At 32.1% G+C, this 13,642-nt stretch overlaps 1 protein-coding gene across 1 annotated transcript in view; it reads left to right on the forward strand.

Moving 5' to 3' along the window:
* Positions 1 to 13,642, forward strand: part of LOC139526028 (uncharacterized) — a 66,517-nt gene that overhangs the window by 36,120 nt on the left and 16,755 nt on the right. The window contains exon 5 of the mRNA XM_071321201.1: positions 3,967 to 4,166. Coding sequence (XP_071177302.1) covers positions 3,967 to 4,166 — 200 coding nt within the window. The remainder of the gene's footprint in view (positions 1 to 3,966; positions 4,167 to 13,642) is intronic.

Below are 13,642 nucleotides of genomic sequence, written 5' to 3' on the forward strand. Positions count from 1 at the left end.
ATATCAACCCCTACCACCACGTCCACGTGTTCTAGTAGATTGTGGTGGCATGACTGTATTGTTTCCGAGAAATCTACGTATTTATTAGAAATAGAAGGAATGGGACTGTATTGATATGGAACACGATGTTGACGTTGTTGCTGAGAACGTAGTAAGATCGCGGTATGAACGTAGTATAATCGTGGTAAGAACGATTTATAATCGCAGTAGAAGCGTGGTAAGATCTTGTTGCAATAAAAAAAATCGTGGTATGGTCGTAGTGAGAACATAATGAGCGTAGAAAGATCTTGATAAGCGTAGTGAGGTCGCAGAATAAGCGCGGTGAGAACGTGGTATAATCGTAGCGGGATCGTTGTTTCAGCGTATTGAGGATGTAGTAGCATCGTGAAAGCAACGAAAATTTACATGTTCATGCCGCTCATACCGCGACCTCACCACGATCTGAGTTTATTTTAGATCGCGGTGAGCGTGGTGCGATCGTGATCTAGTGGGACTGGGGCTTTAGACTTTTCAATACATAACGTACTGTTAAATTATTACATGTAATATACTATGCCATTTGTAATTTCCTTTCTATTTAAAGTACATTTTGTACATATGGGAGCATTCAGAGGCGGCCCTGGGAAAGATTTGGTTAATAATATAGGGAATCACTGGAGCATGACCTGAGCGGGTCCCCTCTTAGGCAGTCAGTGAGCCCCCACTTATGAAAAATTATTGATCCGCCACTGGGATTATTTATTCAACAAAAACATTCACGAGTTTTAACTTGCTGGAAAATATCAAATCTTTATACAAGACCCCCCCCCCCCCCCCCCCCCACTCCCCCCCTTTTCATTCAAAAACCTACTAAACATGCTAAAAGGCACATACTCATACATTTTTATAATTTTGACTTTTGAATAATTTTTAATTTTTATACATATCTGATTCATGAACATCAAATTAGTCTTGAAAACATTTTGTCTATAATATATATCTTATAATTGCCATGAAACTTGGTCAACAGACTTTTAATTTAGTAAGCTCTGCTCACACAACGTTGGTTAAGATCGGTTAATTCCTAATATCCTATTAGATTGGGGAACATAGTTAATTTATTATCCTTTGATTTTATCTTTATTTACAAAATATAGCCTCTTGTGTGAACATTACATATCTTGCAATGCATGTAATGTTCACAATACATTTGTAAATAAAGAAAATAGACATGCATGTAACAATGAAGAAAAACGGGGTGTTAAATTATAAGAAGTACAGAAAAATGGAAAAAACAAAAAATAAATAGAGATAAATGGTATATATTTTTTTATACAAATAAGGCAGTTAGTTTTCTTGTTTTCTTGTTTGAATTGTGTTACATTGTCATATCGGGGCCTTTTATTGCTGACTATGCGGTATGGGCTTTGCTCTTTGTTGAAGGCCGTACGGTGACCTATAGTTGTTAATGTCTGTGTCATTTTGGTCTCTTGTGGATACATTGAAGTTGTCTCATTGGCAATCATACCACATCTTTTTTTATATAGATGGAATATGTTCTAAATTTTAAGTGTGCATGCTTACCCAAAAATGTTTCAACTAGGTTTACAACAAGAAAATTCTGTTTGCATATACATGTTATTATATAAACCACCTACTTGCATAAATCATGACCTTTTCTCCCAGAAACCCAAATGGTCTGAACCCTAAGCAGATGACATATTTCTAAGGTCTATGCCTATGGTTACATGTATACTTAATTATATTGTTTTGAAATTATTTCCTCTAATTTTACGCTTACATATTATTTTTCAGTGATCGTGAATCGCTCTTTTAGCATGTATATTCAATTCATTAGTACTTACTTTTCAGTGTAAATTTCCCCCTTTTCATAATTTGTTTACATCCAATCCATCTTTCTCATATTTGTCGGACCTTTTCTAGTGTAAGACAAGGGTGAAACTGCTTCATAAGCTACCAAAATGAAGATCGTTATCTATAATTTCGATCTGCATTACAGTATTCATGAAAAGCAGTTCACGTGTTCGATTATTAATATGAGTTATTTACTCTTCATTCTTCTCATGCTTATCCCATATTTATTTTTAGAACGGAAGTACTATTTCGACAATGACAATTGTTACAATAACCTTTATTAAGTTTTAAAATTGCATTTAGAAGTTTTTCAACTCTTTCTCAATGTATTTAAATAAAAAAGAAAATTTAAGTGATCATATTTTATTGTTATGGAAAATTACGACAATGGTAGTACTTCATTCGCCACAGCGGCTTAACCCGGGTTAGGCCGGTCGACGCTTCCTGTATAGGCACAGTCGCTTCATTTGCTGTACAGTCAGCCGCCGGCGCAAATAGGCATACGCCGCCCACGCCGATCTTCACTCACCGGCAGGCAATCAGCAGTCATAAGTATGGCGGGAAGCGTAATTTTTGATAAATTGTCGGAATTTGAAGATTTGATTTTTTCCAATTAGACTATATTATATGATACTGCATTGGTCAACTATGACGATAATATATTGCCATGCTATATTTTATTTTCAAGTTTATAAAATTTATGTCGGAGAAACGTTTTTATAATGAATAAGGCCTAAGTAAAAAAGATTGCATTTTAAAAATATATATTTATATTGTTAACAGGTTCATTTTTTATATTCCCGAGCTTAGAAAGCTAAACAGTATAAATTTGAACTTCTGTCGCCATTTTTAAATCAGCCGGTTCCACTCGTTTTATTTTCAGTCATCTTTAACCCGGTCACGTTATAGGGCGAACCGGGCATAGCCCGACCTAGAACAAATGAAGCAGCCCCAATTGTACATGACTTACGATATCATTGCGCAACTTTATGCGCAGACGGCGTGAAAACTACCTTAAAGTTGTTTAGATGAATTAGAAATTCGCACTAAACGTCCATTTAGAGGTGTTTTATAGTATAACAACTTTAATGATTATTGTTAATCGCAGGTGTATGTATTGCTGAATGTATAATATTTGAAATAATGATAATAATAATAAGAAGAAAAGACACATTTATCATTTGAATCAGCCTAAAAGAAGGAAAGATATTATTTTTATCCATTTTCTTGGAAATGTTAACCATTATCAATCTGTTTTCCTGATTGTATATTTGGCGCCTACTTATATATGTAAGCAAAAACATTTGTTGGCGAAGGGCATTTTGAATATGATTTCATCAAATTTTCAACACATTTTCGAAGAGGAAAAATTCCTAATTTCTAAGGGTTTATTTTCATCTGTAGAAATGTAACATTCTTTTAATCTTTTAATGAGTACATTGATAAACAGAACATTGTGTTTCGTTATTATGAAAATGAATCAATTTATGGTATGACATATTTAATATATGCTACGCTACTGGTAAATAGCAAGAGGTGGAGTTATTCGGATCAGTTTCTCGTATTTCAACAAGGATTTGTTTTAAGAATGTCTTTACGTAATGTTTATTTAATAGTGAATTTTACTGTTTTAATGATAATGTTATATAAAAAAATACAGTTAAATGGAGAACAAATAATGTTTATTTAAAGGATGATAGTGAATAATGATGTCACGAACACACTAAAAATTCACTAAAGTATTTTCCTCTATGTCATGCACGAAACGTCAGTATTCACAGTTTCGTGATAAGTTCCCAGTCATTGACGCTGATGAAATACAGTTTGTTTGTAAAATAGGCAAAATGTTTTCCATTTGATTAGGAACTTTTCGTTTGGAATTTTCCACGGAGTTCAGTATTTTAGTGATTTTACTTTCAACTTGCTTGTGTATGATAGTTCTTACCAATTAACATTACGTCAAGTAAAGCTACTTTATTTTACGCTTACAGTTTTGTTTTTTAAATTGTCCTTTTTAGAGTAAATTGCATTATTGCAGAAAAACGCCCGAATTCAGAATATTGATGTATCATATTGCTGTCGACGCATCTGTATAATATTCTTACTTTGCAGTGATAAAAACAATGAGATGGATTTGAAACGAGATGTACAGAAAACAGAAAATTCAAACTTTGATAAAGTATTATTGAAACTTCTTTTGGGACAAAAGAAACGCAATGTTCAGACTGAAACAACAGAAAAACCAACAATAGTTAGTGTAATAAAAAAACTGTTATCCGGAAAAGACACATCGAGTTTTAATGTAAATGTTGGTAAGTGGAGATCATCTTAATATTTGTACATACTCATGTATTGTGTGATATTTCAACCAATTCTCAGTGGTAGGTGATTTTAAAATGTACCCCTGATTAATTTGGATGAGGTTTGTTTGAAATTTGGAAAAAAACCTACCATGTTGATACAGATGTACCGATTACATAATCAATTTTACAAATACACATTTTCTGTAGTTCAAATTTTGTCAGCTAAAAATAATGGAATGAAATTTCAACAGGTTAATGTAAATTTAGTTGTTCATGCAAGAAATTTTCTTTTTGTTTAAGAAATCATCTCTGTGTTCAAGAATAAGAAAAGAGTTTTTCCACTTAACGTTTTTTTATCCATAATATACGTCAATGTTAAAATATACGAAAAAATTAAGTCATATGGTTGCAATAAAGATTCACCTCAGTCAAAATCATCTCCCCATGATGCCATGTAATTTTTACATTCGTTAAAATGAAAGCCATTGAAGTGATGATGCACTGTCAATTTGGCTCTGGTAAAAGGATCAAATTATCAACACAGCATCATTACGGGCCTTATATTCAGGTTGGATTTTAAGGAACGAATGTATCTACTGACTATTTATCATCAGTTAATGTTATTGTTTGGTCCTTTTTAAACTATTATGTGATCGGAACTATTATGTAATCGGTTGTCAGGCAGAATTTCCAGCTGTAATTTACTGGATCTTGATCAGACTTTTAGAAATATTAATCGGGAATTATCCTATCAAGAGTTGCAGTAAAAATCGTGAATGTGAAACACCGTCTTTAATCTTGTTGATGTTTACAGCTCTCTTCTTGCTATCTACTATAGTGTCTGATAAAAAACAACATGAGCACTGACATATCTCTCTATCTGTCATATATTTTCATACAAAAAACACAAAAATTGTGGAAATAGTCGTTTAATCGTTTTTTATTGGTAAGCGTATCTCATATTCCCTTTGTATCCTGTTCTATCTTCAAAGGTAATTTTAACTTCTATAATGTTTAAATTGTCGATTTGTTCATTAATTTGGCCATTTATTTTATGTTTTTTTTACATATAGCTCTTCAACGGTTTAGGTACTTATACATCTTCGGATTTTGAAAGTTTGGCTTTGAGCGTTCCTGATGAAGGTAAATCCAGAAAAGCACTTTGGACGCAAGAAATTATTAAACATGTTGTTTTAATTTTTTTGGTTGGACAAAAATTGCTGACCCTTCTGCTTTTTACAATTTCCCTTGTTTCTGCTATTATAAGTTCCGCTATAAATTTCTTAAAGGTGTAATACTACTAAATTATGGTACGTCATACCCGGTTTTTTACTAAAAAGGGTCGACAAAAATATTTCCTTGAATTTGACATGTGGAGTCAATTAATCCTACATTTCATTGCATTTAACATATATCTGTGGTGTTTCAAAGCACCATTCTTTTTAATTTGGTGTTTCTATATAGCAAATGTATAGAGTATTTAAGAAGCTTTGGGTTACATTATTACTAAAGCTATGTGACTTTGAAATACAGGACAAAACTGGAAATTTGGAGGAATTCAGCATCCATATGAACTTAAATGAAATGTTTATATACGTATTGGGAGAAAATGAAGGAGGAAGATAATTAATAAATTTATCAAACCATATTTTGGAGATTTTCGTAAACCTTTTCTACCACAAGAACATCTAAAGATGACAACAGCTAGTGGGAAGTGATAGCCATAGTGAGCTAAAATGTGCTTTTCCTTCCTGATACCTACTATGAATCAATGCCAGAGCATAAAATACAAATAGGACAAAAGAAATGTACATGCTAGTGATTTAGGTTTATTGACTTTACCTTTTACAAATTAGTGGTTTCTACAAAGCTGTCAGACAAAAAATATGTTCGATACATCTGGTTTACCTGTTCAAAACAAGACATGGAAAAAAATCTATTTCTAATTATTCTCACCTGTATTGTGTGTAATGAATTTATAACAGCATCAGCATGTACATGATGAGCAACAATCTTTGCTCAAAAATGCAACAACTTATTTCATTCGGGATCCAAAATGTGAAAAATAATATAATGATGAAAGCTTCAACTTAAGTTTATACTTTTAAACGTTACTTTGAATATCAAGCCTATATTGCTAATGATCATTATGTCATGTGGAACTCGCATATTTAATCGGTCATGCATGAACTCATAAGGATTTGAATAGTTATCAAAGGTACTATGATTATAATTCAATACGCCCGACGCGCGTTTCGCCCTCATAAGACGCATTAGTGACGCTCAGTTCAGAATATTGATAAAGCCACAAAGTTAAACAGCATTGAGGACCCAACATTCCAAAATAGTTATCAAAAGTACCAGGAGTATCTTTTAGTACGCCAGTTGCGCGTTTCGTCTAGATAAGACCCATAAGTGACGCTCATATCAAAATATTTATAAATCCAAACAGGTACAAGGTTGAAGAGCATTGAGGATTCAAAATTCCAGTTGTGCCAAATACAGCTAAGGTAATCTATGACTGGGATAAGAAAATCCTCAGTTTTTTGTAAAATTCAAAGTTTCGTAAACAGGAATTTTATAAAAATGACCACATTATTGATTACGACTAAGCTAATATATTCCTGGAATAAGAAAATTCTTATTTTTTTCAGTTAAGTCAACAGGAAATTTACTAAAATGACCACATGTCATGAAAATATGCAATGTCTCAGAATTGGCTCCACTGCTAACAAAGATTTTCAGACTGAGCATGTGCCTGTCCATTTCCTAACGTCTGGCATGTTTGTAAATTCTTCCCAACAGAACTCAATTTTCATTTCCCAATGTCCGCAAGATCATCTCCTGAAATGTCAATTTCAATACGGTCAAACCTGAGTAAACTGGGTTATGTTGAGTCATGTATATAAACACTGCATAATCCTTAATGCTCTTCAACTTCGTACTTGTTTGGCTTTATAAATATTTTGATATGAGCGTCACTGATGAGTCTTATGTAGACGAAACGCGCGTCTGGCGTACTAAATTATAATCCTGGTACTTTTGATAACTATTTTGGAATGTTGGGTCCTCAATGCTGTTTAACTTTGTACTTGTTTGGCCTTATCAACTTTTGATAACTATTTACACCACTGGGTCGATGCCACTGCTGGTGGACGTTTCGTCCCCGAGGGTATCACCAGTACGGTAGTCAGCACTTCGGTGCTGACATGAATTTCAATTATGTGGTCATTTTTATAAATTTCCTGTTTACATAACTTTGAATTTTTCGAAAAACTAAGGATTTTCTTATCCAAGGAATAGATTACCTGAGCCGTATTTGGCACAATTTTTTAGAATTTTGGATCCTTAATGCTCTTCAACTTCGCACTTGTTTGGCTTGATATATATTTTGATATGAGCGTCACTGATAAGTCTTATGTAGACGAAACGTGCGGCTGGCGTACTAAATTATAATTCTGGTACCTTTGATAACCATTTGAAAGCTGGTGCAGTTTTAAAATGAAAAGTAATCAGATACTTTACGTAACACTAGTATAAAGCATTTTTGAGATTAATATACTTCCAATCTAGGGGATATTAGCTGTTGAATTCATGTTCACTCATTTGACTCCATTCTCATATTTGATCTAAAATATACTAAAATGAATAACAAAATTATAATAAGTCTGAAATAAACAATAAACAATGCATCGATCCGATTATATAAATCAACATTAAGTGTGTATTTTAGTTTAAACGTCATCTAGTTAACAATCGAGACGACATCCAAAGACTACCGAGGTTCACATAACCTGATATAAACATAAATATAAACAGATTGCGACCATATACAATTGGAATTTTCTAGGGCTATTTGATTGCATGATATATGTAAAAAAAAGTTTAACTATCGTCTTTACATGTGTAAGGATATTTTTGGAGATCAAATTAGCTTACCTTTCTTTTAGTTTCAATTTTGACATTCTTTTCTTCTTCATGACTGAACACGCCTTATATATGCGTAACCAATCTGTAGCTAAAGGTAGCATAAAGACGGATTCAATCAGCTCGAATTATTTACTTGCAAGGGAATAATTCATCACTGATGTTTCATAGCTTATTTTGTTAAATCAAACTAACCTACATGCTAATAGCGAGATATAACTTCACTATTTTACGTTCATTAATGATTGAACATGTTTATTTATATCTTTAAGTCATTTGTACGTCATTTAATTATATTTCATTTTTATTTCTATTAAGCTTTTTCGGGCTAAAAGCACGTATTACTGTAGCTTGTGTTTATCTTAATTGATATGTTCCTCCTATTCATGACGGGATAATTTTAATCCATTGCGACATTTATCTTATAGAGATAAAGGGAAATTATAAATTGCATGGTAAGTTCGTTTCTGGGATCTAAATCTACCTGTCGTTGCTAATTCCTTGACCTTGAGTAATTAATATTATGATTTTGATTCTGGAGCGATTTTCTTATTTGTCCCCAGATTCTTCCGTAGTGATGTTTTGAACTTTAACTCGATGGATAGCTACGCTTATCAAAAGCACATTAAACCTAAACTGGTTTAACCTCATCTTTGGTAAGCCGTTCTCGCCAAGACTATGTTTAAAACATTTTTCGAAAAATTTACGCACTGAGAATCTAAAAAAAAACGTGAGATTATAAGGCATAAAAACACACACTGAGAATATGATATTACATACTGAGAATTGAAAATTATACACTCAGATTTCAACAAAGCACAGTGACATGAAATAACTTGAAACATTCACAATGAGAATTCAAAATTATATTATTATGTAAGGTATACTACCGTCATTTCGAGGTAGCCTAGTCCTAAAGACAGATAGATTGGTTATCTTCTCTTAAAGAAGGAAAGAAGGGTAGTTTACTTAACATAATAATGACTTAGCGCTTCAGCTAACAAGAAAGCTAACCAAAGATATAACATTTGTCTACACACTTAATGCAATCGGCTGTAATGAAACACATACATTACGTCAACCCATATACAGATCAAGTTATATTAAAAAGCAGTTTGCCCAATGACACAATCGCATTAAATGATATTAAAACTATATTAAGTAATGACAAACCGTTTGCAGTGCAATACGTAACCATGTCCTGATGTTTAAAATTTTAAATGCTATTTAGTTTTTGTAGATAAACCAGTAAAAGCTCTAGGAATTTATATTGAACATGATAATCAATAATATGAGAATTTAATAGACAAAATGGGTCAATTATTTAGTCTTTGGAAAAAGCGAAATTTCACTATCCTAGGAAAAGTTTTGATCATCAAATCTTTGATTATACCACTCTTCACCTTTTTAGCTAGCTCATGTGTATATCCAGAAAGATCTAAAAAAGAAATAAAAGAAAATGTTTTAAATTTATCTTGAATGACAAACCTGTTCGTTTTTACGACTGAGTATTGTATGAACCTGTGTTACCTCAGAATGTGTATTGCAGTCGGATCCAAATGACGTATTGTTTGACCTTATGAGAATGATTATTTTTTTACGTTCTGTTTGTTTTCAAACTTATCTTTAGAGCAATAAGAAATACGTCAGTTTTCTGAGAACATACACAGTACACATGAACAGCAGTTTTTTTCTACGATGAAAATTATCGATTTCAAAACTTGAATGTGTATGATTGTGTAACAAAATCAACCATGTCAATTTCAGCATGCATGTTTCGTGGATGTCAAGTCTGAAGCGAAGGACAACCCGTACTCTTCTGTTTCAAATTGGACAATATGTTTTTTTTTATTTATTTCGACTGTTGACATTAGTTGTTATGTTAAAATGGATAAGTATTCACCTTGAGCGATGTATTATAGTTGACCCTTAGGGATTTTAAATCGAAAATAAATGCACAAAATGAGAGTTTTTGTGTCTTTCAAAACACAAACAATATACAGAATTAATCGCAGGATAAAGACAATAACTGATTAGTGTCTTTAAATATCAGCTGTATTTGTAATCGGCTCGAAACAGGAGCAATAGCCCGCTGCAGCTCGCATTACACCTGTTGCTTACCCTCGTACAAATACAGCTGATATTCAAAGACACCAAACTGTTATTGTCTATCTTACGACAAAGCAAATATGGCTATATACTGGGGAAAATGCTTATGTATTTAATTCAAGTGATTGGGGAAAATAAAAATAATGAATTCCTAATTCAATGTAAGGAGAAGTCCATTACTAGTTGTGGACTTGTGATGTAACCTTTGATACAACGTTGTCCAAAACGCACCAAAAGTTTATTTTTCTATTAAATTATATGATATTTGTACCTGCATTGCAGTTCAAGTTATTATTGTTTCTCCATGAGAACAGTGCTTTGAGAATTCTTCCTTCGTTATTTTATTTTATTTTTCAATGAGCATATACAATATATTAAAGTCAGATGTGCCATTTCTGGAATGTAATAGTCCTTCACAATTCTCTAATATAGCCATGCAAGATTTCCAAATATTTCTTTTCAAGCAAACAACCATATTTATCTTTTCCCAGGTCTCAGTTTCTTCTGCTTAAATTATTTCTTGATTTGACCAAACACATACAGGTGTATAGTGTGTTTCTCTTTTTTTATTAGATAGAATAATTAATAGTACCTAAAGTTATCTCAGAGTCTGTATCATACTCTATCATTCTTTGATCAGTTCCAAATAGTCAATCAATTTGTATATGAATAATTGCCCTTCAACAGCTATTGTGTGTATTCATTTTTGTTTTATTCTAGGCAACTTAAAAACCAATTATGGTGTGTTTTTATAACAAAAATAAATGATAAAAAATTTGCAAACATCAAACTGATCACAAAAGGAACATGTAGAAATAAATTGACAGTTTTATGTCATTATAAATTTATATTTTTAAGGACAGAGAGATCCCTAAACATGAGATAAATTGAGTACAGCAGTATTTTTTCATTCATTGAATATTGCTTGTGACAATAAAACAAAAAGATACCAAGCTTCTCTTTATATACCCTTTTAAACTCCACCGACTTCCCAGTGAATAATCAGCTGAATAGATTTATTGACATATGTATACAATTTTGTACAACTGTAAACACTACTAAAAAATATACATTACTTATGCTTATGTTAGAAGCATTGGATTTATTCCTTTATGTTCATTAGTATTGGTGTCTTCTCCTCTAGAGTATTCATTCACAAAATTCGGTAGACATCTATGTTTTGTGTTTTTTGTCTTCAGCTCAGGTACATAGATTACTTACATGTAGAAAAAAAACTAACTATATTGTAAATATAAAATTAATTGAGTAATACTTGTTGTTATTTATTTGTATCAAAATATTAGGTGTTATAGTTTTATTACAAAAGTCTGTATTACTTTTTTTTAGAGATCTTGTATCTGTTGCGGAAATCTGTTAAATAAGAACAATTAAATAATAATGAGCATAGTCTTCTTCTAGATTACAAAATTGACACTTACTTTTTTTATTTTAAGTTGAAATAAATGTTTTGTTTCTTTTAATTTTCGAAAAAAACCTATGCAGTGAAATTATAGTATTTTAAATGTTATTAATGAAAGAAAACTATATTCGAAGTATTTAAAAATTCATGAAAAGTATGGCAGATGCTTACATTTTGTTTAATTTGCAATGGTTTATATCTACACTTTCTGTAGAGTTAGTTTAGAGTCGGCGTGATGAACTCATCATAGATACTTGGAGGAACATTTGTATTTGTGCCATACATGTGTTTCTTCTTCAAAAGACTCATTAGTGACGCTCGATTCGAAAAAAAGTTAAAAGGGCCAATTAAAGTACGAAGTTGAATAGCATTGAGGACCAAAAAATTCCCTGAAGTTTTTTTTAAATACAGCTAACGTAATCTATTCCTGAGGTAGGAAAACCTTAGTATTTCAAAAACTCAAAGTTTTGTTACCAGTTGATTTATAATTATGACCGTATCAATGATAATTCTTGTCAACACAGAAGTGCTGAATAAGTGCTTAAATGAAGCGCTGTTGGTACGGACAGTACTTACAATTTTGAACATAAATATCGTGTTATGGAGTGGTATTTGCAAAAATACGTGTTAAGTGACTGTCAATTGTCCTTAGACGGTAAACGAGGGAAATTTGGTCTCAAGACTGGTATTTTTGGGAAATATTCCTCCTTAACATGATATATCTGTTTAATTACATTGAATGTATTTTGACCGAAACTCCTTTCAAGTGAAGGTATTTGTTTTTTTTACTAGTAAGCTGTAAGCCATTAACATTTATATGCATAATGTTGGGGATAGTAGAGACTACTAAAGTACTATGTGAGGATACATGTACGTATACGCGTTAGCGCGAAATTTATGTGACACGTAGACATTATGTATCTATGTGTAAACGTCATTTTCATTCCATCATTAAATTGGCCATTTGTATAGACGTCTTTCCCCGCCTGATATACGCAACTCATTCTTAAATATACAAGCTTGTTTCCGTAAAGTCAGGTTGTGTGGCATTTTTGTTTAAAGTTTTCGGATTACCTGTTTCAATTAATCGATATTGATATATCATGTTGCTTTAATTATTGGGATAAATATAAAAAAAAAAGAAGATGTAGAATAATTGCCAATGAAACAACTCTCTACAAGAGACCAAATGACAGAAATAAACAGCTACAGGTCACCGTACGGCCTTTAACAATGAACAAAGCTCATACTGCATAGGCAGCTATAAAAGTTACCGAAATAACGAAAGTAAAACTATATAGACAAGAAAAAAACAGGCCTAATTAATTTACAAAAAATGAACGAAAATAAAACATGTTAACACAGCAACAAATGACAACCACCGAAGCTGGTAAATACCACGGCATTGAGGGGAATTCGACGTATAGGAGATGGGGCTATAATGGCCTAAAATGGCACCAGATTTACAAGAAAATAAAAATTCTAACATAGCAGATTTTTCTCCATAAATTATTAGAATATGAGTCAATGATTTAAAAAAAAGAGGTTTTTATCTAACGAATAAAGGTAAAATGACGTCAGAATGGTAGGTGCAAATGACGTCTTAATTGGGAAAATAAGCAAAAATACCGAAATTTGGATGTGTTTTCTTTCTTTTGATCACCGCACCATACTTGCACCAATTAGAAATTTTAACATTTTGACATGTTCATACTTCGGATCAAAATCTTTTTGGTTCAAGGTTGGTGCGATAGTTTACTTTTATTTTTCATAGCCAAGCAGAGCAAAAAAAAAAGCTGAAATTTGCCGTCCAATTGGATCTGTTCATCTGACAAAGTTTAGTTTATACATTCTTATGCCTATAGGAACTTTATTTTTTTTTGTTTATGAATGTAACGTGTATTCCTAATATTATTTTCGTAAGTTAACTAGTTAAATTTCTTTATAAAATCCGAAAGCAATGAACTACATGTGTAAGGGAGTCAATGACAACTTTGAGGACATTTTTTTTTAATTATGAAATTTAAGA

This window comes from Mytilus edulis, chromosome 6 (genome assembly GCF_963676685.1).
Source record: "Mytilus edulis chromosome 6, xbMytEdul2.2, whole genome shotgun sequence".
Taxonomy (NCBI): domain Eukaryota; kingdom Metazoa; phylum Mollusca; class Bivalvia; order Mytilida; family Mytilidae; genus Mytilus; species Mytilus edulis.